General features: G+C 34.0%; 2 protein-coding genes across 2 annotated transcripts; both read left to right on the forward strand.

The window, feature by feature from the left end:
• Positions 1–13,571: 13,571 nt before the first annotated feature.
• Positions 13,572–15,005, forward strand: LOC132638734 (putative glycine-rich cell wall structural protein 1). The gene is made up of 2 exons (XM_060355513.1): positions 13,572–13,701; positions 13,969–15,005. The coding sequence occupies exons 1-2, from the start codon at positions 13,602–13,604 to the stop codon at positions 14,751–14,753; spliced, it is 885 nt and encodes a 294-aa protein (XP_060211496.1). The 5' UTR covers positions 13,572–13,601; the 3' UTR covers positions 14,754–15,005.
• Positions 15,006–19,782: 4,777 nt separating this feature from the next.
• On the forward strand, positions 19,783–23,862 carry LOC132636687 (uncharacterized). The gene is made up of 2 exons (XM_060353676.1): positions 19,783–19,881; positions 20,462–23,862. Exon 2 carries the CDS (start codon positions 20,480–20,482, stop codon positions 21,767–21,769), a length of 1,290 nt encoding a protein of 429 aa, XP_060209659.1. The 5' UTR covers positions 19,783–19,881; positions 20,462–20,479; the 3' UTR covers positions 21,770–23,862.
• The last annotated feature ends 2,415 nt before the right edge of the window (positions 23,863–26,277 follow it).

Consider the following 26,277-nt stretch of genomic DNA (forward strand, 5'->3'; position numbering starts at 1 on the left):
AATATTTTGAAGAAAAGTAATAATATGAGGTCCATGTTTTTTGTTGCGCAATAATTTCATTTGCTCTCACTAATAGGTTAATATGCATGTGACAATGAATCCACTATTATTGACTTGATGGGGATAGTTTGGGAATTACATGAATATTGTTTGATTTTTTAGTATATGGGGTGCACGTTTTTTTTTTTTTTGATGTTGCCTTTTTTCTTTTTTTTTTTAATATTGGGTCCATCTTTTTTTTTCATGAGTTTAGGGAGGGTGGGGTCCAGTTTTTTTTTTTTTTTTAAGAGTGACTGTCGACGAAGCATGGGTAAACCGATACTTCTATATAGTAGAAAAATAGAAATATAATAAAGTATTTCTATCTAATTTTTAGAAGAGTTGGTAATATAAAGTATAAAATGACATTTTTTTGCCCTTAAATAAAAAAGTGGGTGGGACCACAAAGGATTTTTTTACTCTTAAATAAAAAAGTACGACCGAACACGGACGACAATCTTGCCTCTACAAACCGGCCCTTCTATATAGTAGTAATAGTGAAGTAATACATACTAATTCAAATTATTATATTAATTTTACATGTTTAAGATGAAACAAAGTAGAAATTTGATTTTTTATCTAAATGAAGTACTTCTATTTTTTAATTTTTAGTAATATTTTTTGTTTAACTCATTTTACTTGTCATGTTGTTTTTACACGGTTTTTTAAGGAAATGTCAATTAGAAATATAATTTCACTAATTTACCTTTTTAATTATTTGATCTCCAATTAATATTATTTTTTCTTTTATGACATTAATCTCTTTTCACATTTATTAGAGTAAGGAAAAAATAAAAAAGTAATTAAATTCTATCTTATTTTAATATATAAGTATTTTAAGTATGTTGTTGTACAATAATTTCATTTGCTCCCACTAATGGGTTGATACACATGTGGCAATGAGTCCATCATTATTAATTTAATTGTTTGATTTTCTAAGCATTTGTTTTTTAACATTGTTTGTTTTATTAATATGGGATTCACTTTTTTTTTTTTTAATATTGCTTGCTTCTGTTAATATGGGGTCCACTTTTTTTTCCCGTGAGTTTGGATGTGGTGGGTTCCACTTTTTTTTTCTTCTCTCTTTTTTTTAATACTGGTTGGTGTTTAATATGGGCCCAGATTTTTTTTTTAACATTGTTTGTTTTTTTAATTTGGGATTCACTTTTTTTTTTAATATTGTTTGATTTTGTTAATATGGGGTCCACTTTTTTTTCCCGTGAGTTTGGATGTGGTGGGTTTCATTTCTTTTCTTCCTTTTTTTTTTAATACTGGTTGGTGTTTAATATGGGGCCCACAATTTTTTTTTAAATATTAGTCGTTGTTTAATATATATGGGGCCCACAATTTGTTTTGCTTGATTCTGTTAATATGGAGTTCACTTTTTTTTTCCGTGAGTTTGGATGTGGTGGGTTTCACTAGTTGGTGTTTAATATGGGGCCCACAATTTTTTTTAAATATTAGTTGTTGTTTAATAAATATGGGGCCCACAATTTTTTTTGCTTGATTCTATTAATATGAGGTTCACTTTTTTTTTCCTATGAGTTTGGATGTGGTGGGTTCCACTTTTTTTTCTTCTCCTTTTTTTTTAATACTGGTTCAATTTTTTTTTAACATTGTTTTTTTTTAATATGGGATTCACTTTTTTTTAATATTGTTTGATTTTGTTAATATGGGGTCCACCTTGTTTTTCCCGTGAGTTTGGATGTGGTGGGTTCCAATTTGTTTTTTTTTTGTTATGGGCCTGTTTAATATGGGCCAATATTTTTTTTTTAGGACGACGAAGAGTGAGTAACTCTTCTAAATAGTAGTAAAGTAATAAAATTTTCTATGGTCGCTTTGTTATTGAACGTGTCTCGTCCGGATTGATTAATCTAATTCACATCTTAAGGAGACATTTTCCTTATTGAGTTTGAGTGTCAACATAAATGTGATTTATGAAAATCAGGTTTGATTCGATAAAATTATAACGTCACCACTAGGGGTGTACAAAGCAAACCAACAAACCGCACCAAACCGATAAACTGAGTCAAACCGAGAAAAAAACCCGACTAGTGGTTTGGTTTGACTTTGTTTGGTATTAAAAAAAAACCCGATCATAATTGGTTTGGTCTGATTTTAGCTAAAAAAAGTCAAACCGACTCGACATGACATGTATTCGATTTTTAAAATATTTTCTACATAGAAATATTTATTTGTAATGTAATTTGTAAATATTTCCTAAAATTTTTCATAGTTTTTTGTCTTTTATCATATTATTTTAAGCTTGAACTTAGAATTTAGAATTTTGACTGCCAATAAGTTTTATATCCCATGGATGTTAGTAACTCAAATAAAGTCCTAATCAAAACCAACTCAACACGAATGCTAACAAAAAAAATTCAATTCTAACACTGGGAATGACAGTAATGTTGGATATCTATTCTTTAGTTTTGCATAATTGGTTTAGAGCATAAAAATACATAGCTTAATTTTTTTTCTTTGTCATTAATTAATACTTATTTTAGGATAACTTTGTATTTAGATTAGAGTCATTTTCTTTATGGCTTATTAATTAGCAATACTTATTTTAACCGATTTTATTATCTTTTTGTTGAATATTTTAATACGATGTCATCACCCATTTCACAATTTGTGTTATTTTCTTAAGAAACACCTTAGTTATATAGTTGTATTTTACTAGGACTAAAGAAACATTTGAAGTAAAAGTCATATGTTTTGTATGAAGACTTTTTCGGGAAAAAACCCGAAAAAATCGAATAACCCGAAAAAATCGAATAACCCGAGAAAATCGAATAACCCGAGAAAACCCGAAATTGAAAAACCCGAATTTTATTGGTTTGGTTTGGTTTATAAATTTAAAAACCCGACGCATTTGGTTTGGTTTGGTATTTGAAAAATCTGAACCAACCGGTCCATGTACACCCCTAGTCACCACAACAGGATCTTGGAAGATACTTCGTAACAAGAACTAAATTTCCACCTTGCCCCTAATCTTGATCGAGGTGTTTTCCTTTGAATTTTTCTTCTTTTTTTTTTTTTAAAAAAAAAAACTATTTTTTTATTACATAGGGGGTAGGGGAAGGGGAAAATTGGGGGGTGGGGTGGAGGGAGGGGAAATTACAACATGGGGATTCAAACCCTCACCAATAAGGTGAAAATTTAGGTAGTCAACCAACTGAACTACTAGATCCCTACAAAAAGGGAGCATTTGAAATTTTTCTTTGAATTTGGAATGAAAAGCCCCCAAGTTATTTTCACTAGAACTTCATAAAATGGTTAAGGGTGTGTTTGGTATGGAGGCAAACATTTTTCCATGTTTGGTTGGTCAAAATTTTTTTAAAAAATGAGGAAAATATCTTCACTAGGGAAAATAGAGAAAACAAGTTCTACAAGTGACATTCCACATTGATCGTGTCCTCCCCACTCTCCAACAAACCTCATCTTCACCTCCTAACCCCTCTACCGGCCACTCGCACAGCCCTACCCTGCCCCCATCTCCCATAGTATTTGTCTAGATTATATACAAATGCTTTTAGGATAGCATTTTTTGCTTACATACTAACACAAGAAAATAAGTAAGAAACCCAGTTATTTTCTAGAAAAATATTTGCCATGAAAAGCATTTTCCTTCATACCAAACGCACCCTAAAGAATTTGGAGTTTTTAACCAAAATTATTCCTTATATCTGGGGCTAGGTCTATTTTTATCCTTTAAGTTTATACATGAGCACACATCATCCCTTAAGTTTACTAAACTTGAGAAGATATAGTCCACTTAACCGAACTAAAAAAACCCGTTACCTTTTACGTGTTGTTTGCAATTAGTTTTGTTAAGCGGACTATATCTCCTCAAGTTTAGTGAACTTAATGGATGATATGTGCTCATGTGTATGTTTAAAGGAAAATGAACTTAACCTCAAACACAAGGGATAACTTTGGGAAAAACTCAAGAATTTTGTTTGACTGAATTTACTTGTACCAACGACAATATACCTGGATAGTATTTGGTTGAAGTTAAAAAGAGGAATGTTAGTTAAAAAACAAGTATTTAGAAGTAGAAATTATATTTAAATATAAATTTTAATTACTTGTCAAATTGTTCAAAAAATTTGACGGATGAACAAATTTTGATTGTGTTATTCAATTATTCACAAGCTTTATCGGGTATCATTCCATTATACTTGTCTTGTTAAATTATTCATATGTTTTTCTGGATGGGTGAATCTTGCATGTGTTGTTCAATGTTTACGAGCTTGGTCGAACATATATTATCTTCATTTTATCTATCTGTTAAATTATTAACAAATTTTGAGCATGTTTGGAAAGTCACCATGTAATTTGATTTGGTGTAATTGAGTGTAATTACATCATTTTGACATGTTTATCTGACCAAGAATTACTTGGTCAGCATGTAATTTGTTGTAATAAAGAGGGAGTAATTACACTTAATAATAGGAATTTGTTAAATGCTGACAGAAATAAAAAATGTTCACTATTTGCAAATTTAAAGTCAGTGGTATACAACTTAAGAGGACTATATATTTTAAATCTACCCAAAAATAAAGGGGACCATTTTTGTTAACGTTCAAAATCTATATGTCAACTGATAAGTGATAAAAGTTGCACCAGTGCTTAATTTTTCTGAACTTGATCATCTAAATGTCGTATAATTAAGTCATCGGATTTTAAGACTTCCAAGTTCAAAATGGAATACTATATTTTATTTTCCTACTTTAAATAACTCGAAACGCAAGATATAATTTCCATTAGTAACTCTCTTTTCTTTATTGATGCATGTTCAACTACATTAATTCTGTTCATTGCTTCTCGTTTTTCTTTTTCCATTTTGTAAACGTTTATTAATTGATGGTGTACTTTGAATAGTAGTCACTGGCCAATATTCCATTAATACCTTCAGGCTTCAAGGTAACCTATATCCGGAATCAAAATGATTCAATAAAAAACCAATTGAACCAAAATACCCTAAAAAAAAAAAAGGGACACTAAAATACCTTTAACGCATCTTTTTTATGCGTTATGTAAAAAGGTGTTAACAGTCAACGTTAACATTTGTTAACCGAGCTTTAAAAAAAAAAACTTGCATAGCGTAGTAAATAGATGCGCTATGTGAATCTTCAACAATTTCTGACAAGATTGTTGTTCTATAATTTTGTTGCCAACTTTCTGACAAATGGCATCATTGTAAGTATTACTCCCTCTGTTTCAATTTATATGAACATATTTAACTGGGCAAGACATTTAAAAAATAGTGAAAACTTTTGAAATTTGTGGATCAAAATAAGTCTTAAATATTTGTGTGACTGTAAATCATTTTTATAAAGTGAGTTTGTTTCCAAATTAGGAAAGAGGTCATTCATTTTGACATAGACTAAAAAGGAAATAGGTTCACATAAATTGAAATAGAAGGAGTATAATTTTGTTGTCTTAGAAAATGATTATAATTATTTTCTAAATATTATATTTTCGATTGCCTAATACACTTAAATTAATAAGGAGGGGAAGTTATTTTTCGTAAGCATAAGCTAAGTATTATTTTTGGCTGTCTTAGAAAATGATTATAATTATTTTATAAAAATAAATATAAGCCACTTAAATTGATACAGAGATAATTATAATTATTTTCTTATAAAAAATGTAACGCGCTTAAATTGACACGGAGGGATATTATTTTTTCGAAGCATAAGTTAAGTGTTATATTTTTTTGTTGTCATAGAAAATGATAATAATTATTTTCTAAATCTTATATCATCGGTTGGTCTAAAAAATGATTAAATTATTTTTCTAAAAAGAAAAGCAAGACACTTCAATTGATACGAATTTGGGATATTTTTCGTAGGCATAAGCTAATTTTATATGTTTGGTTATCTTAAAAATTAATTATAATTATTTTTATAAAAATGTAAGACACTTAAATTGACATGAAGGGGATATTATTTCGAAGCATAAGCTAAGTGTTATATTTCTTGTTGTCATAGAAAATGATTATGATTATTTTCTAAATCTTATATCTTCAGTTGCTTTAAAAAATGATTAAATTATTTTCTAGCCTAGTTTTATATGTTTGGTTATCTTAAAAATTATTTATATAATTATTTTTATAAAAATGTAAGACACTTAAATTGATATGAAGGAGATATTATTTCGAAGCATAAACTAGTGTTATATTTCTTGTTGTCATAGAAAATGATTATGATTATTTTCTAAATCTTATATCTTCAGTTGTTTTAAAAAATGATTAAATTATTTTCTAAAAATAAAAGCAAAACACTTAAATTGATACGAATGGGATATTTTTTTCACAAGCATAAGCTAAATCTTATATTTTTGGTTGTCTTAAAAAAATCTACAATTATTTTCTATAAAAGAAAGTAAGACACTTAAATTGATACAGAAAGGATATTGTTTTTCCTAAGCATATGCTAGGTATTATAATTTTATTATCTTAGAAATGATTATAATTATTCCTGAATATTACATTTTTGTTGCCTTAAAAAATAATTATAATTATTTCTAAAAAGAAAAGTAAGACACTTAATTAATACGGAGGGGATATTATTTTTCATAAGCTATGTCTCTTTTTTGGTTGTCTTAGAAAATGATTATAATTATTTTCTAAAAAGAAGTATAAAACACTTAAAATGATACAAATATGTTATTATTTTCTTAAGCATAAGTAAGTATAACTTATATGTTTGGTTATCTTATAAATAAGTATAACTATTTTTTATAAAAAAAAAAGTAAGACACTTAAAATTAATACGAGGGATATTATTTTTTCTAAGCATAAGCTAAGTGTTATATTTTTGGTTGTCTTAGAAATGATTATAATTATTTTTTAGAAAGAAAAGTAAGACACGTAAATTAATACGAGGGGATAAGTATATATTTTTTTTAGAAAATATCTATGATCTTTTTTAAGACAATCAATAAATATAAAACTTAGCTCATTAATGATGCAACACAAATAGACACGACAAACCTTCATTAATACTCCCTCCGTTTCAATTTATGTGAACCTATTTCATTTTTAATCCGTGCCAAAAAGAATGACCCCTTTTCATATTTGAAAACAATTTACTTTTATGCAATGATTTATAGCCACACAAAATATATGTGCCTCATTTTACGTCACAAGTTCAAAAGCCTTTTTTTTTCCTTAAACTCCGTAGTCATTCAAATAGGTTCACATAAATTAAAACGGAAGAAGTATATAAGTTGATGTCGTAGCCTATTCTTAGACCGTGGATTAGTCTGGAATAATTTGTCTTTGCATAGCGCATCTATTTGCTGCGTTATGCAAAGTTCGTTTTTTTTTAAAGCTCTGGTAACGAATGTTAACGGGGGATGTTAACACCTTTTTACATAACGCATAAAAAAGGTTAAAGATATTTTGGTATTCCTTTTTTTTCTTGCGGTATTTTGGTTCAATTGTTTTTTTTATTAAGTCATTTTGATTCCGGACTCTATAACCTCCTTCCTATACAGATATTTCATAGTACCTCAAATCGTACAATCTACTTAATATATACTTTAGCTCTTCCTCATGGCTACTCCAGCATTCAGCCTCACAAAACAAAGACCAAGAAAGCAAAGTAAGATATATTCCTCTTCCTTCTTCTGTGATATATATATATATATATAAACAAAATGTTTTCTCAATAATTAAAAGTGGATCTTGGTGCCATCCGGAATATTCACTAATTTCAAAGTATAAAAAAAAGGCAACAGACAGCCAAAAAGATTCAACATATGTTATATATACTTCAAAAAAAAATTCATCTTACATATACAGTGATGGAAGAGGTTTGGATGAACCCCTTGCGCGTCTTAGCTCTGCCCTTGATTGCAAGTCCTAGTAATTGGTATTCCATTTTTGTGGCAAACAATGTTGTCATTGATGAGTCGTAAAATTACGGGATATTCGACGCCAACTACTTAGTCTTTTGTGACTCTTTAAGCACTTTTGTTGTTACTTTTTGTGTATTTATGTTGTTTTGTAAGGATAAGATGCCCAGAGAGCATAACGGAGCAAAACGGACCAAAATAGAGCAAAAATAGAACAAAAAACACTTTCTGACATCACATGCTAGTAGCACTTGCTGCAGCATGTTGAACATGCGAGCAGCATGTTGTGTAGCATGTGCTGACAGAGAAATTGGCACAACATGCGACTAGCATGTTGTGCACGAGGGTATTGTTGTCCAGATTTTGTTCCCGTTTTTGGAATGATATAAATACTCTTTTAGGGTTTGTAAAATACATCTTTGGCAGTTTTTCATCAAGTTTGGAGACTAGGTTTCTATACCACACTTTGGGGTTGAAGATTTGAAGATTTGGTTGAGCATTTCTTAAACCTTTAATTCATTTCTTCAATTCCTTGCTTTGTATTGATTATCTAAGTGTGTAGCTTTCTATTCCATTACTTGAATCTTGTTTATGAAAACATTCTTGATTAAAGTTTGGTTTGAAACTCTTGTTATGCTTATGTATTGAATGATTTTTATTGCTATTGAAATGGGTCTTTGTTGATTTAATTAATCTCGTTCTTGAATGTTTTCAAAGGGATTAGCTAACCCTAGGACTCACCCATTTACTTAGATTGAGCTCGGAAGAGGAAATCTAGGTTGGGAAAGATTAATTAACAAGAATTTGGGTCATTAAACCCATCTAATAACTTGAGCTCGGAAGAGGATAGTTACTTGAGGTTAAATTGATTGTGCCCAATATCACACTCTAAGGCTTGAAAAAGCTTAGATTGAAATTCATTGATTTGGTTGGAAGACTTTTAATGAGATTTTAGAAATCATTATCTATTAACATAAACCCGCTCTTAGTTGTAAAATCGTGAAATACATTGGATCGTTACTTGAGTGTAATCTCCTATTATCCATGCTTGTGGCCATTGATCATTTTATTTGCTTTGTAGGTTAGTTTACATTTCCGCATTAGTTATAATATTCTCCAAAAATCAAAATATTATCCATCGTTTGGCTTTAGCTTAGTTGGTGAAAGTTCGTTACTTTCTTAATCGCCTAGCATATTGTTCCCTGTGGGATCGACCCCGACTCATAGTTGGATAAAATATATTGCATACGACTGTGTACACTTTCTCTTTGAGGAGTGGATTTGGACGTTATCAGTCACCACAAGAACTTTTGTTTTATGACTCGCAACAAGAAGTCCTCATTAAGAATTTCTTTTCTTGTAGTGATACTTTGGAAGTATAGGTGGAGCTACGTACCTAATCGAAGGAGTTTTGACTCCTCTTAAAAAAGAGAGTACTATACAAATAAAATAAAAATAATTATAATATAAAAAATATTGAATCCCTTTTAACTCTACAGAAACTTTTAATGTAATAGTAAAGGAGGTTTTAAAAACTGGCTCAGGTCGAAATCCAGATGTTTATTTTTGTAATTTTTTAAAATCCGCTTGATAATATTCCTATAGTGGTTGGAAGGCTACAGTTTTTACTGCTCTTAATATTTTTCACTGTGGTTGAATGTCTCGATTTCTAAAACCAATTATTATGTTGTTTTTTCTGTGCAGTGCTAACAGTGGATGCAAAAATGAGATGCAAGTTGATGTTTGTTGTAGTTCTTGGAATTCTAGTGCAAACTTGCTCTGCAAGGAAGTTTCTTGAGGATCCATTATTACCTAATATACCTAACTTCAACGGTGGATTTGATCAAATTATTGGAGGCCTTGGTGGCGGCAGCCGTGGCGGAGGTGGAGGTGGAGGTAGTGATGGTGGATTTGATGCTGGCTTCCATATAATAAGTGAAAAGCAGATTAAAAGCAATAATTGGCTATAGGAATCATTTTTCATCCTAATTTTTAGTGTGTGCTGCTCCGCCAGTGGTTCTCGAACAGTACTAACATTTTGCTACTGCAATTTGTTGACATGATGTAATTCAACTCTTTTATGGACTCCTTCTAATCTACAAGGAGATAAATCATCAAGAAGTCTACACTTCAAACGATAGAATTATGAGTTCAAGTTTTGTGTATGAAAACATTTGGTTAAGTTTATAAACTAGTTAAATTGGTTCTGAATTTTTTTTTGATTTATCTTTGCATTTGGTAAATACTCAAAGTATTGATAAGCTAAAATCTGTTAAATAAGTTGATCATCCCCAATTTATGATTTTTCGGTTTATAAGTACTTTTGGTTTGATAAGCAACTTTTTTATTATTTTATTCTTGATATTTTTATTAATTCTCAAAGCATAATCCTTGCTTACTTTTTGTTTCAACACTTTAATAGCAACAATTAACTGTTTATTTATAAAATCATTTTTAACACTTTCAAGTGCCTTTCAGCAATTAATTATGCTTAGCATTTATGATCAGCTAATCCAAACGGGATTTAAGACTAGAAGTTCGGAAGACAATGTGGTGCATTAAACAAATCTTTAGTACCACAAAATGCAAACGTTTTTACCGTTATTATACTTGAAACACAATCAAACCAGTTGTTCAAATTTTTTCACAATCAAACCAGTTGTTCAAACTTTTTCAAAATAAAGTGTATAATGTATGAATAAAAGTTGTTGCAATATATATATATATATATATATATATATATATATATATATATATATATATATATATATATATATACACACAGGTGTAAACTAAATATATGATTATGTGGGTGCAATGTGTTCTGTTAGGCCGTATATATCTTTGAAAAACTCCCTTTGAAAATGCTCTTTTAGTGTAGATAATTTATGTATACAGTCCTTTTATTTGTTAATTACCATATAGGATCCCTTTATTTTTAATTGATGCATAGAGGTCATATATTATAATTTTTGCATAACTAGCACGTCAACTAAACTGCTCTTTAATGATTAAAACAATTATTCGAACCAAATTGTAACTCACTCTTTAAAATGTTGGAAATAACAATATGTAAGTCCAATAAATTTTCGGTGATTTTTTTTTTTGAAAACTTTTTCACTCCATTTTTTTTTGTTTCTTGGTCACTTAGCAAATTGTATTATTTTAGTGATTTGCAAATAAATGGCCAAATACTAGGTCCAACGGTCCAACTTTCGTAAATTTACCAAATAAAGTTTTTCGACTTGCTAAAATATAAATTTTCATTTACTAATTAGTAGAATAATAAAATTTCTCTGATCGTTTTTTCATTGAACATGCTCGACCGGATTGATTAATCTAATTCAAATCTTAAGGAGACTTTTTCATTATTGAGTCAACTTTAAATGTGATTTATGAAAATTAGGTTGATTTGGTAATATTATAAGGTCACCAAAATATATAGGAGCTTGGAAGAGAACAAGAAGAATTAAACTTCCATCTTGCCCCTAGTCTTGATGGAGGTGTTTTTAAGCTTCTAAGTTATCTTTATCAGAACTATTCATAAGAAGGTTAAAGATTAATTTTTTCTGACTTCTACTTGTACCAACGATATGATATATACTTGGATAATATATGGTTGAGGTTAAAAAGAGGAGTATAGTAGTTAGAATTGAAGAAAGGTATTTAGAGGTCGAAATTTTATTAAAATATAAATTTTAGTTACTTCGTACTATTTTTATTTTACATATCCTGTGAAATTATTCACAATTGCTGGATGGACAAACCTTGAATATGTTATTCAATTATTCCCAAGTTTTATCAGGTACCGGCGAATCATTAGTACCATTTTCATTATAGGTATCATGTTAAATTGTTCATATATTTTTCCGGATGGACGAATCGTGAATGTGCTGCTCAATTGTTCACTAGTTTTATCAAACATATAATCTCCTTTCTATCTATCTTGTTAAATTATATACAAGTTTTGTGAAAAGGGTATCTTGTCAGTGTTTTTCAATTGTTTGCAAGTTTTGGAGCTGCGCGTACAACTTGGTACTAATCTTCGCTCTATCTATCATGTCAAATTATTTACAAGTTTTGCGGGACAAATTCAATTGTTCACAAGTTTTGATGGACGGCCAAAACTTGATACTCTTTTCATTCTACTTATATCTTGTTAATACATCGATGGCGTAAAGAAATTTGCACTAGTAAGACATCCATTGCAGATAACTTTTTAATTCTCCATAACAGGTGGAATTTGTAATTTTAACAACGGAAAAGGCCCAAAATTACCTCTGAACTTTGGAAAATAGTTTATCCATACCCTTCGTTATACTTTAGGGCCAATTATACCCTTACTGTTATACTATAGGGTCAATTATACCCTTATGTCTAACAGTTACCACGTGGCATTATCCCAGCCCTTCAAAATTATTTTCTCCTCAAATAATTTTTTACCCACTAAAATAACCCAACCCGACCCGATTTTTTTTTCCAGCCAAACTGATACGGACCCAACCCATTACCCTTGGCTGGAAAAAAAATTTCGGGTCGGGTTGGGTTATTTTAGTGGGTAAAAAATTATTTGAGGGGAAAATAATTTTGAAGGGCTGGGATGATGCCACGTGGCAGCTGTTAGACATAAGGGTATAATTGACCTCATAGTATAACGGTAAGGGTATAATTGACCCTAAAGTATAACGAAGCGTATGGATGAACTATTTCCCAAAGTTCAGGGGTAATTTTGGCCCTTTTCCGTTTTAACAATAAGACAAGTTACCTATTATAACAAGTAAAGATGACCTAATAGGGATATATAGCTAGTGTAAAAAAAATTCACACCGTCATAAAATTAGCTAAACTCAGTTTTAATGCCTACGTAGCTTATCTACATATAAACTGATAGTGATAAGAGTTATACCAATACTTAATTTTTGCTGAACTTGATCATCTAAATGTCGAGTAAGTTAATCACTGGATTTTAATATCTCCGTAAGTTTAAAATGAAAAAAAAAAATATTGTGTCGCAAATAATGTTGTCAACGTTTAATAAATAAAGCGAAACGCAAGATATAGTTTCCTTTTAGTAACTCACTTTTCTTTATTGATGTTCAACTACGTATACATTCAGTTCATTCTCATTTTTTCCGTTTTGCAAACGTTTATTAATTAATTGTACTTTCATTAATAATAGTACTAACTATTCCATTAATACCTCCAGGCTTCAAGGTACCTATATAACCTCCTTCCTATGCATATATTTTCATAGTACCTCAAATTTTCATACAATCTAAGTAGTATTTTAGCATTTTCATGGCTACTCAAGCATTCAGCCTCGCAAAGCAAAGACCAAGAAAGCAAAGTAAGATATATTCCTCTTCCTTCTCTTAATGTGAGATATATGGATAGAAACAACAAGTCTTCTCATTAATCAAAAGCAGATCTTAGTGGCAGAGTCAAAATTTTCACCTTGAGATTTCATAATATAAAGAGCTAAATTCACGCAAAGTCAAGAAAACTCAATATTTATATATTACATATAAATGAAAAGTAATTTTATCTTAAATATACAGCGGTGATGGAGGTTCGGATGAACCGCATGCGCTCCTGAACTACACCCTTGATTGGAAGTGATCCTAGCTATTGGTATTCCATTTTTATGGCGAACAGTGGTCACCACAAAAACTCTTGTTTTGATTGGCGACCTCATGGCTCCCCGCAAAAAGTCAGTCATTGAAAATCTCATTTCGGAAGCAAGGGTGGTGCTACCTAATGGAAGGGGTTTTGAATCCTATTCGTTGAAAAATAGTAATACTACACAAAAAGGATAAAAGTTTGTAGTAAAAGTTTTGAATCCCTTTAACTTTAGAGAAACTTTTAATGTAATAGTAAAAGTAGTTTGAAACGTTGCTTACACCGCACATTCAAATTCCAAAAGTTTTATTTTTTTTCATTTTTAAAAACTTTCTTGATAAAATTTTTAGCTCCATCACTGATCGAAAGGCTAAATATTTTACTGCTCTTCATAATTTTCATTGTGGTATAACTAACAATACAATTTTCTTTTTTGTACAGTGCTAACTGCAGATTCAAAAATGATCAGATGCAAGTTTATGCTTGTTGTTGTTCTGGGAGTTCTAGTGCAAACTTCCTCTGCAAGGAAGCTTCTTGGGGATCCATTATTATCCAATATGCCTAACTTCAATGGTGGATTTGACCAAATTATTGGAGGCCTTGGTGGCAATGGCGGCGGCGGTGGCGGTGGCGGTGGCGGAGGTGGAGGAGGAGGTAGTGATGGTGGATTTGGTTCTGGCTTCGGATTTGGTGAGGGTCATGGATCGGGTGCAAATGATGGATCTGACCAAATTATAGGAGGTGTAGTTGGTGGTGGCGGCGGCGGTGGAGGTGGCGGAGGAGGTAGTAATGGTGGATTTGGTGCTGGCTTCGGATTTGGCGAGGGTCATGGATCAGGTTCAAATGGTGGATCTAATCAAATTATAGGAGGTATTGTTGGGGGCGGCGGCGGCGGCGGTGGTGGAGGAGGTAGTAATGGTGGATCTGGTGCTGGCTTCGGATTTGGCGAGGGTTATGGATCCGGTGCAAATGGTGGATCTGACCAAATTATAGGAGGTATTGGTGGTGGTGGAGGCGGTGGTGGCGGTGGCGGCGGAGGTGGAGGAGGAGGTAGTGATAGTGGATTTGGTTCTGGCTTTGGATATGGTGAGGGTCACGCCTCAGAAGCAAATGGTGGTGGCAGCGGTGGCGGTGGTGGAGGTGACGGCGGTGACGACAGTGGTCCAAATGGTGGTAGTGGTTTTGGTGCCGGAGCAGGATTTGACAATGGTGGTGGTGGATTGTGATCTCACCATTTGCTCATATAATGTTTTTTCCCCATATAATAAGTGAAAAACAAATTAAAAGCAATAATAATTGGCAATAGGGATTATTCTTCGCCCTAATTATTAGTGTGTGCTATTTTATTAGTGGTTCATGAATAGAAACATTTTAGTAGTGCAGTTTTTTTTATTATTAAAGACAATGTTGACATGATGTAATTCAACTCTTGTATGAACTTTTTCTAATCTATATACAAGGAAATATATGATCAAGAAGTTTATCGATGAAACAATCGATAGGATTATTAGTTCATGTTTGTGTATGATGATGTTTGGTTATGTTTATAAGTTGGTGAAATTGACTCAACTAATTTTTGCCTTATTTTCCCATTTGATAAATACTCAAAGTATTTATAAGTCAAAATCAATTAAAAGTCATAAGTTGATTATCCTCAACATAATGCTTTTTTTTTTCATGTTATAAACACTTTTGAGTTGACAAGCAACCATTTTACTATTTAATTTTTCATATTTTTTTATAAGTCTCAAAATACCATTCTCCAAATAGAATCTTGAGCTTTCTCTTCACTTCATATCCATCGATCTTCTTTTTCTTTATAATGATACTTTCAAATTTACAGTTCTTAATAATTAAAGATATTATAATTATTTTAACAAAAGAACAACTTATCAACAATTTTTTCTACCCAACACATTTTCTGCTTATTTTCAGTTGCTTTACTTTTAACCAAACACGTAATTGTTTTTTTATAAAAAACTTAAAGATATTTTTAAACACTGAAGGCTTATCAACTGTTTACAACCAGCTAATCCGAACGGGCTCTAAGGCTACAAAATTCAGATGATAATGTGGTACATTATACAAATTTTTAACTTAAGACCACAAAATATAAAAATCTTTCCTAAGTGAAAATGCAATAATTTTTATTTTTGAAGTTTTGAGAGTGAAAATTATTATTATACTTGAAATATAGTTCAAGCCATTTTCTCAAACTTTTTTTAATCATATATTATTCAGAAATCACTATCCGACTAATTCATATGTCTTTATTTTCAAAGTTTGAACCCGAATATCAAGACTGAAAATACCCCATCCATCCACCACATTTCTTGGTGGCCAAGTTTTCAATTTCAAACTAAACTTCAAATTGAGATTAAAATAATACACACAATTACAAATCGAACATTGATTAACTATTTAATTATTTGCAAATTTAACTTACCTCTTAACTTATTATAATAAATTTATGCTTCTTTTTTCCTTTTTGATTTTGTCCACTTTTTGGGTCCAAAATGAAAAAAAAAATCCTTTTATTATTCACAACCCCCTTCTATCTATCTAAACACCAAACCAGAGACCAACCAAACACTTCAAACTCAAACCATTTCCTCTCTTTTTTCCTTCCACATTACACCAAAATTTTCCCAGAAAAGTGTATATATATAGGGTGTGTTCGGTATGAAGGAAAATATGTTCTTAGAAAATAAGTGAATTTCTACCTATTTTCTCATGTTCGTTTGGGTAGCGGAAAATAAGTGAATTTCGTACTTATTTTCTCATGTTTATTTGGTTGGTAGAAAATATTTTCAGAAAAATATCCACTCAAGCCCCATAACTCCACCCAAACCCCACCCCCACCCCCACCCAAAACCATAAAAAAAAATCAAAACTTTTTTTTCAAAACAATTTTTTTTTGGGAGGGGGGTGGGGTGGGGCCAGGGTGGGGGTGGGGTGGTGCAAAAGACCAAAAAAAAATTCAAAACTTTTTTTTCAAAACAAAATTAATCTAGCGGGGGGGGGAGGGTGGTGCAAGGGGTAGGGTGGTGGTGGAGTGGTGCAAAAAACCAAAAAAAAAAAAATTCAAAACTATTTTTTCAAAACAAAATTAATTTTTTTAGGAGGGGGGTGGGGGCAGGGGTGGGGTGGTGCAAAAAACCAAAAAAAAAAAAATCAAAACAATTTTTTTTTTGGGGGGGGAGGGTGGGAGTGGGATGGGGTGGGGTGGTGCAAAAAACAAAAAATTCAAATCTTTCTTTTCAAAACAAAATTAATTTTTTTTTGGGAGGGGGTGGGGTGGGGGCTGGGGTGGGTTGGGGTAGGGGTGGGTGGAGTAGGGTGGGTGATGTGGCGTGAATTTACACCATAATCGATGCTTTTTAACTATAAGTTTTACTTGTTTTTGAGCAAGTCTGTGTTATTTTACGTGGTTTTTGTCATGTTTCAGGTTATATGAGGTCCCTAGAGCCTAAGTGTGGAAAACAAGCAAAAAAGTTGCAAAACTGGGGATAACTGGAAGTTCTGGAAAATTTCGCGGAAAATTACTCTGCGCGATCGCGCCGTGTACTCACGCGATCGCGCCATAGCACGAAATTAATTCCACGCGACCGCGCCGAGACTTCACGCGACCGCGCCCACGCGCTATTTAAATGACACGCGATCGCGTCGACTCAAACCGCGATCGCGATTGAGGGACAGGGGACGCTGACGTCATGAACGCGATCGCGCTGTCTCGTGGCGCGATCGCACTGAAGGAATTATGAGCGTTTTCGACCAGAACCTGGGATTCGCCGATTTCTTCCATTCCAGTTCATATAAATAGAAAACTAGGGCAAATTTTCAGTTCATCTTTTGCCATTTTGCAAGCTTGGAGGCTAGGGTTCATCTACACCACACTTTGGGGTTGAAGATTTGAAGATTTGGTTGAGCATTTCTTAAACCTTTAATTCATTTCTTCAATCTCTTGTTTTGTATTGTATATCTAAGTGTGTAGTATTTCATTTCAATACTTGAATCTTGTTTATGAAAATATTCTTGATTAAAGTTTGGATTGAATCTCTTGTTATGCTTATGTATTGAATGATTTTTATTTCTAATGAAGTGGGTTTATTGTTTTTCTATTAACTCTTCATGCTTAAATATCTCCTAATGGTTGCAAACATTATTTGTGCCTAAGCACTTTTACTTTGCTTGAGAAAGAAAGTGAAAGTTAGGAAAAGAGTTTGATAGCAAGGATTTGGGTCATTAAACCCATCTAATAACTTGAGCTAGAGATAGGATAGTTAACTTGAGGTTGAATTGATTGTGTTTAACATCACACTCTAAGGCTTGAGAAAGCTTAGAGTGAAATTCATTGATTTGGTTGAGAAACTTTCAATGAGATTTTAGAAATCATTATCTATTAACATAGACCCGCTCTTAGTTGTAATATCATAAAATATATTGGATCGTTACTTGAGTGTAATTTCCTTTGTATCCATGCTTGTGGCCATTGATCAATTTACTTGCTTTCTAGGTTAGTTTATATATTTTCGCATTAGTCATAAATTTCTCAAAAACCCAAAATATCATTTATCGTTTGGCAGAGCTTAGTTAGTAAAAATTCCTTACTTTCTTAATCGCCTAGCACATTGTTCCCTGTGGGATCGACCCCGACTCATAGTTGGGTAAATATATTGCATACGACCGTGTACACTTTCTCTTTGAGGAGTGTATTTGGACGTTATCAAAAATGGCGCCGCTGCCGGGGAACAATTTGGCGTATTTGAGTTAGTTTGGGATTTAAGCTTGCTTGCTTTGGTCTAAATTCGTAAATATTAGTGTAGTTGTTTTCTTTGCTTGATTTTATTTTTATATAAAAAAAAAAATTAAAAAAAAAAAAATATGGCATCATTCCATGAAAATGGGTCGGATGGAAGTTGTTTATACTTTGATGACCCTTGTCCCTATTGTGGAGGACCCCACTCTTGGCAAAATTGTTTAAAGTCTCCCGGGGGAGGATTGTGCGCACAATCTCGAACCCATGAGTGGAGCATATGTGATAGATGTGGTGGTCAAAATGGCCATTGGGCTAATTGTGCTTATTTGTCCTTCCCTTCCCCGAACCCCCACTATGACGATTCTACTTTTTGTTGTGACAATGATAGGGAAATGGAAGTGGAAGAAGTTGAGAATGGACAAAATGGAGAGTTCAAGCTCATGATGGAATGCCTACTTGAAGGAGGAAATGAAAAGCAAAAAGCTTTGGAGGAGTACTTGGAAACTAGTCTCCAAAATGGCTTGATGAATGAATACAAAAACCTTCCGTGGGCATTTGAACAAAATCAAGAAGAATTCTCAAATGCTCAATATGAGGAGAGAATGCCCATGTTGGAGGCCAATCATGAAAAGGAGGAATCAAGAATTGAAAATCCTCCAAACGAATCCATTTTCATTATAGATGCCAAAGAAGAAAAGAAATTAGAGTCAACAGTTATCTTGAGAAAAATGGTGGAAGTTGACTCTAGTTTGGGGGAAAATGAGAATGTCAAAATCCAAAAAAATTTGCAAATTGGGAGGTTGAAGTCTCATTCCAAGCATTTTTCAACATTGGATTTGTATGTTGATATGGGAATTAAGCCACATACATCCATGTTGGATGGTGAAGAAGAAAGACAAGTGCCTTACATCTTGCAATTCGAAAGAGTAAGAAGGCAAAATGACATTCCTCATTTGAAAGCCAAGAAGTGCAAAATGAAGAAATTAACGTTTGGCTTGTTCATCTACTTACCACCCCCCATCGCTCGTGGTCACAAACTTGATTCCAAGTTAGGTGCCCAATTCATAAGCTCCAAATGGCGAGAAAAGCGGTAAAGTTGGTATCCGTCGTGCCGCGACGTTAACTTAAGCGCTTGGTGGGAGGCAACCCATCGTTTTTAAATTTTTTTTTATCATTTTTGAAATTTGATTTTTTAAAATTGTTTAGTTTATGATTTGTGACTAATCTGCAAAATTTCACAATTTGAATAGGTTGAGTTTTCAGAATAGCCACAAATCAGTAGTTGCTGGTTTCTGCTTATTTTCTGAACTGCTGGTTGTTTGCCGAATTTTACTCTAGGCGATCGCGCCACAAAATCACGCGATCGCGGCACAAAAAAAAAAAAAAAAAAAAAAAAAAAAAAAGGGACGTTACCCATCGCGATCGCGCCATAAAGTCACGCGATCGCGAGGAAGCCCGATTCCAGGTAACTAAACAGATAAAAGAAGGCAAAACGGCTCAAAACACTAATTCCTCCACTTTTCCTCCAAAATCTTACTTTTCTCTCAAACTCAACTTCAAAATTCCGGTAAATTTCATCAACTTGCAACCACAAGGTATGTGATTCCTCCATTATCTTGTTCCTAGGGTTGTTTTTATCATCTTTCCATGTTAGAAATTGTGAGTTAAATTTTTTTTTTTTTTTTCCTCCATTTATTTAAGCTTGAAAAGGTGATGAAATTGTTGAAATTCTTGTGATATAAATTGTTGTTTGTTGTTGAGTGATGTGAGTTGAGTGTTGGTTGCTGATATAAAAAAAAAAAAATTGGGCAAAACACAAGCTTGAAATCGTTGAATTGAAGGCACAAAATTGATGCCCATAACCTGTTTGTGAAAATGCTTAGCTGAATCTGTAACGATTCAGCGCGATCGCGGCTTGTACTGGCGCGATCGCGCTGAGTAAATGAACAAAATTGCCGCGATCGCGGCTGTTCCTCGCGCGATCGCGATTGAGGAATAATGCAAAATGGCGCGATCGCGTCGGCTCTTCACGCGATCGCGCTGAAGGAAAAGTAGCAGTTTTCAGACAGAATGCTCGCACAGAGCTGTTACAAGCTTGGGTGCCCAAATGTCCTTAACCCAACTCCTCATTATACATCATTGTAGGTGCTCATATGCATTGTGTTTGTTTTGTAGGTACTTAAATTCACAAAAATGGCTTCATCATCCAGTGCTGCCCAAGTACCATTGATTGAATATTATGACACCACCACCTTCCAGTCAGCAAAATGTTCAAAGCTCTATGATAGACTGCTGGGAAAGAGCTTCATTGAAGAGAGGGGCTTTGTAACAGAGAGTTTGGAAGAAAAGATGCCCGAGTTCTATGGAAGGTTGGTGACAAGCGGCTGGATACGCTTTGCAGATGAACCAATCAGGGCAAATCATACCCTGGTACGGGAATTCTACGCAAATGCTGCAGAGGCAGACATTACACATAGGGCAATTGTCAAGGTCAGAGGTGTAAATGTTCTGTGCAATGCCTCAAGAATCAATGCCTATTATAATCTGCAGGATGGTGACAACAGCGAGATGGCACAGATGTACGAAAACCTGCGGCAACAATGGTTTGTGACCCACCTTCACGGTGGGGAACAACCAAAGTGGCTCAATACAATGCAGAAAAGGATTGACTCTGCAGAGTTCACCGCTGAAGCCAAAACTTGGCTTGATATTGTCACATCCAGGGTGCTGCCTTCAAAACATGATTCAGAGGTGCCGCTTGAGAGGGCTAAAGTAATTTGTGCTGTGATGGAAGGATTGCCTGTTGACGTGGGGAGGCTCATTATGCAGGAAATCCGGGAGGTGGTGCTTGAACGGACCAAGAGCTTATTCTTCCCATCACTAATCACTTACTTGTGCTCCACTGATGGAGTGCCCACAAGACCAGGCGACAGAGAAAAAGGGCCTGGTGGACCGATTTATCCGTTGAAAAAGAGAGGGCCTGGTAATGTACAAAAGAAAAGGAAGATTAATATAGATGCATCATCATTTGAGCAGTTCACAGCTACTGCATCAGATTCTATGGGTGGGGCATCTGCCCCTTCCATGGCTATACCAATCTTGCCACCATTACAAGAAGCCGCCAGGCCTTTCCAATATATCTCCACCCAGGTCCATGGGGTGGACAATCGGATCCAGCAGCTAGTAGCTAGTCTCCCTGCGGGCCCACATGGCGAAGGCACATCTACAGCTCCCTCAGTTCCTATTGGTCCGACATTAGCAGGTGTGGTGGAGGACATGAAGCATATCAAAGAAAAGCAAGGAAAAATTGAGAGGAGGCAGAAAAAGGCGAGGGAGCATGCGAAGAAGCAAAGCAAATTCCTGAACAAAATGATGAGCATTCTGAGGAGTGTATGCGGAGCGCAGCACGACGAGGAGGAAAATGAGGACGATTTTGTCCTGCCAGAGCCCAGCAGCTCCAGTTCAGAGAGTGAGCAGAGATGATCATAGCACGCAGTGCTAGCAGGTATAAAAAAAAAAAAAAAAAAAAAAAAAAAAAAAGTTTTTTTTGTGTGTTGATGTACTGCAGTGAGGACACTGCAAGTTTTTTGGTTAGGGGTAGGAACCTCCTCGGTTTTTCTTTGCCAGAATTCTTTTCCCGAGGGGAGTTTATTTTGTTGAAACTGGCATGTTTAGGATGTTACTTAGGTTGAATAGAATAATTTTGTTTTATTTGGTACGACTTGATAACTAATGGCATGTATTGTGTTTGTGCAAATTGTTGGACCCCTCGAAAAAAAAAAAATTTGAAAAATGCATACTTAGAACAGTTATTGTCTGACATGATTGATTCTTTATATGACATTGTGATTATTGGGGTGTTGTGTGTGATGAATTACTACTTAGGAGGTCACAAGTGTGAAAATTATTGTCCTTATGCCGATGTGTGTGTGAAGTGTTAGTTTGATTCTGTTTATGCATGTATAATCTAGAACTTGCCCGGTTGGTCTTGTTTGAAATGCGAAAGTGAGTTTGGTTGTGAAATGATCTTAGGCTTTCTTTGTGTAAATAAGTCACTGTGCCTAAATAAGCCTCTCCAAAAGCTGAAAATACCCCTAGTTTCCCTTTTTGAGCCTTTTTGACCTTTTTCTTGGCTAGCTAATTATGAAACCTTACCCTTTGTGAAATTAATCCATCTTCACACCCGTTCCCTCCTTGATGCTATTAATTAGATGAGGCAAAATGTCTAAGTTGGAGGTGAAGTAAATGTGAAGTACATGTTCAAAACATAAGTTGGGGGTGGTGGAGTTTGCTAGTGAAGATTCGATGTGGTAGTTGCGTATATACAAAAAAAAAAAAAAAAAAAAAAAAAAAAAAAAAAAAAAAAAAAAAAAAAATCAGAAAACTGTAACGCAAAAAGAATTCTAGGTTGGTTAGAAGTAAAACCACATCGAGGTTGAAAACTGAAAGAAAATAAAGGGGTGGAAAGAAAAGAGGCGAACTAAGGTGACAAGATGTTGTAGTGTTCAAGGAGGGTGAGTCACTAATATCCAAAAAGTATCCGACCCGTCCCTAAACCTACATTACAAGCCGAAACAAGTCCTAATGAGATCACAACCGAACAATCCTAGGATGAGAACATAGAAAATAAGGGCAAGCCTATGGTATTTGCATGTGTAAATATGAATTTTCTTTGTGAGTGTGAGTGTTTTTCTCTTCTCTTTCGTCTTCGTCCCATTCTTGTCGTATATATGTGTGTTGGGACATTTTTTTGGTCTATGTGAGGGCATAAGGATGAAAATTGAACAAAATAGAGTGACCGCCTAAAGTAGCGTTTGTGTGCACAATAATATGTTCGATAATATGATGTCATTTATTGAAGCTTCATGGTTAGTTGTAGTGTTCTTGAGTTGTTTATGTTGCTTTAAAACAGAAATTGGGGTGGTCCTTGGAAGAAAAAAATGCATGCCGGTAGTTCAGAGTCAAAACCAATATAGACATTGTTATTTTATGATATCTAGGTATTAGATTGAGTCGTGGTTTTGTATGGCTTGCTTGAGGACAAGCAAATACTTTAAGTTGGGGGTGTTGATGTGGCGTGAATTTACACCATAATCGATGCTTTTTAACTATAAGTTTTACTTGTTTTTGAGCAAGTCTGTGTTATTTTACGTGGTTTTTGTCATGTTTCAGGTTATATGAGGTCCCTAGAGCCTAAGTGTGGAAAACAAGCAAAAAAGTTGCAAAACTGGGGATAACTGGAAGTTCTGGAAAATTTCGCGGAAAATTACTCTGCGCGATCGCGCCGTGTACTCACGCGATCGCGCCATAGCACGAAATTAATTCCACGCGACCGCGCCGAGACTTCACGCGACCGCGCCCACGCGCTATTTAAATGACACGCGATCGCGTCGACTCAAACCGCGATCGCGATTGAGGGACAGGGGACGCTGACGTCATGAACGCGATCGCGCTGTCTCGTGGCGCGATCGCACTGAAGGAATTATGAGCGTTTTCGACCAGAACCTGGGATTCGCCGATTTCTTCCATTCCAGTTCATATAAATAGAAAACTAGGGCAAATTTTCAGTTCATCTTTTGCCATTTTGCAAGCTTGGAGGCTAGGGTTCATCTACACCACACTTTGGGGTTGAAGATTTGAAGATTTGGTTGAGCATTTCTTAAACCTTTAATTCATTTCTTCAATCTCTTGTTTTGTATTGTATATCTAAGTGTGTAGTATTTCATTTCAATACTTGAATCTTGTTTATGAAAATATTCTTGATTAAAGTTTGGATTGAATCTCTTGTTATGCTTATGTATTGAATGATTTTTATTTCTAATGAAGTGGGTTTATTGTTTTTCTATTAACTCTTCATGCTTAAATATCTCCTAATGGTTGCAAACATTATTTGTGCCTAAGCACTTTTACTTTGCTTGAGAAAGAAAGTGAAAGTTAGGAAAAGAGTTTGATAGCAAGGATTTGGGTCATTAAACCCATCTAATAACTTGAGCTAGAGATAGGATAGTTAACTTGAGGTTGAATTGATTGTGTTTAACATCACACTCTAAGGCTTGAGAAAGCTTAGAGTGAAATTCATTGATTTGGTTGAGAAACTTTCAATGAGATTTTAGAAATCATTATCTATTAACATAGACCCGCTCTTAGTTGTAATATCATAAAATATATTGGATCGTTACTTGAGTGTAATTTCCTTTGTATCCATGCTTGTGGCCATTGATCAATTTACTTGCTTTCTAGGTTAGTTTATATATTTTCGCATTAGTCATAAATTTCTCAAAAACCCAAAATATCATTTATCGTTTGGCAGAGCTTAGTTAGTAAAAATTCCTTACTTTCTTAATCGCCTAGCACATTGTTCCCTGTGGGATCGACCCCGACTCATAGTTGGGTAAATATATTGCATACGACCGTGTACACTTTCTCTTTGAGGAGTGTATTTGGACGTTATCAGTGGGGTGGTGCAAAAAAAAAATCAAAATGTTTTCCCTATAGACTTGTTGGTGGGGGTGGGAGTGGTTGGAGAGTGGGTTGGATGGTTGGTGGAATGAACTTATAGACTTGTTTTCCCTACTTTTATTAGGGAAGTCATTTTCTTCATTTTTGAGGAACTTGTTTTCCTAAAGAAAATTTTTTCCAAAATTTTTGACCAAACGAACATGGAAAAATTGAAAAACATTTTCCGGAAAATGTTTTCCTTCATACCGAACACACCCATAATGAAGGAAATTGGAGGACAAGAAAAACCAAATCCTTCACATCAAATCACACCCCGGAAAATGTTTTCCTCCATACCGAACACACTCATAATGAAGGAACTTGGAGGACAAGAAAAACCAAATCCTTCACATCAAATCACACCAAATTCTTCTCTCCCATTACAACAAAAAGATTGAAAAATTTAAATCAAAAGAAAAAATTTTTTATCAAAAAATCAAAACTTTAAAAGGGTTGAATCAATTTGTTATTTACGAACATAGTTTGTACAAAATCTTGAATTAACAAAAAGTGGGAACAAAAAAGTAGAGAGCAGTATAAAGGAGGAAGAACATTGCCCTCGATTCTAGTACAATGCACGGGACTGTTTATAGTTGTTAGCCTTAGCAACAGGGTGTACTAAACCCGTCAACCGGTTCGGTTAAACTGGTTAAAACCGGTAACCGGACCGGTAAAACCGGAACCGGTTAACCGTTTAAAAGGTTACCGGTCCGGTTCCGATATTTTTGAAACCGGAACCGGACCGGTTAAACCGGTGAAATTAAAAAAAAATAGCCGTTGGGCGGTTGCCTGTCCGTTAATGGACCGTTGGCAACGGTCCATTTGCAAAAATGGCCGTTGCCAAACGGTCATAAAATGATTTTTTGGCCCCCCAACCCCCCAAACTTTTTTTTTAACACTTTAACCCATCCCCCACCCCTATATAAACCCTTCTTCATTTTCATTTTAATTCACACCAATTCACTCTTCTTCATCTTTCTCTCAAATCTCAAATTCTCAATCTCTCAATTATAGTCACTTTGCAATAATTAGTCACATAGTCTTATTATAGTTTCAACTTTCAATTATTAATTTTGCAATTATAATATTGTTGGTGGAGTTGGTGATTTTGCAACAATCCGAAGTAGCTTTGGTGGATTTGCAATTCTAGCCGCCTTCACTTTGTTGGAAATTAATCCGGCAATTTGGTACCTTCGTTCCAACTCTATCTTTATTTTTCGCAATTTAATTCTAGCAATTTATTTTTCGCAATTTAATTTACGCAATTTAATTTGTTGTAATTTATTTTCTTGTAATTTATTTGATTGTGATGTAAATTAATTCTATTTAATAATGTCAAAGAGATTAAGACGTGGTGCAAGTAGTAGTAGTGGTATTGTTAGGGGTAGGCTTAATGAGGAAACATTTGTGGAAGAAACACCTAATTTAGGTATTGATGTTGGTGGAAATAATCCACTTTTAGGTCATGAGGCAATGCAACAACATTTTACCGA

Source organism: Lycium barbarum, chromosome 4 (genome assembly GCF_019175385.1).
Source record: "Lycium barbarum isolate Lr01 chromosome 4, ASM1917538v2, whole genome shotgun sequence".
Lineage (NCBI taxonomy): Eukaryota > Viridiplantae > Streptophyta > Magnoliopsida > Solanales > Solanaceae > Lycium > Lycium barbarum.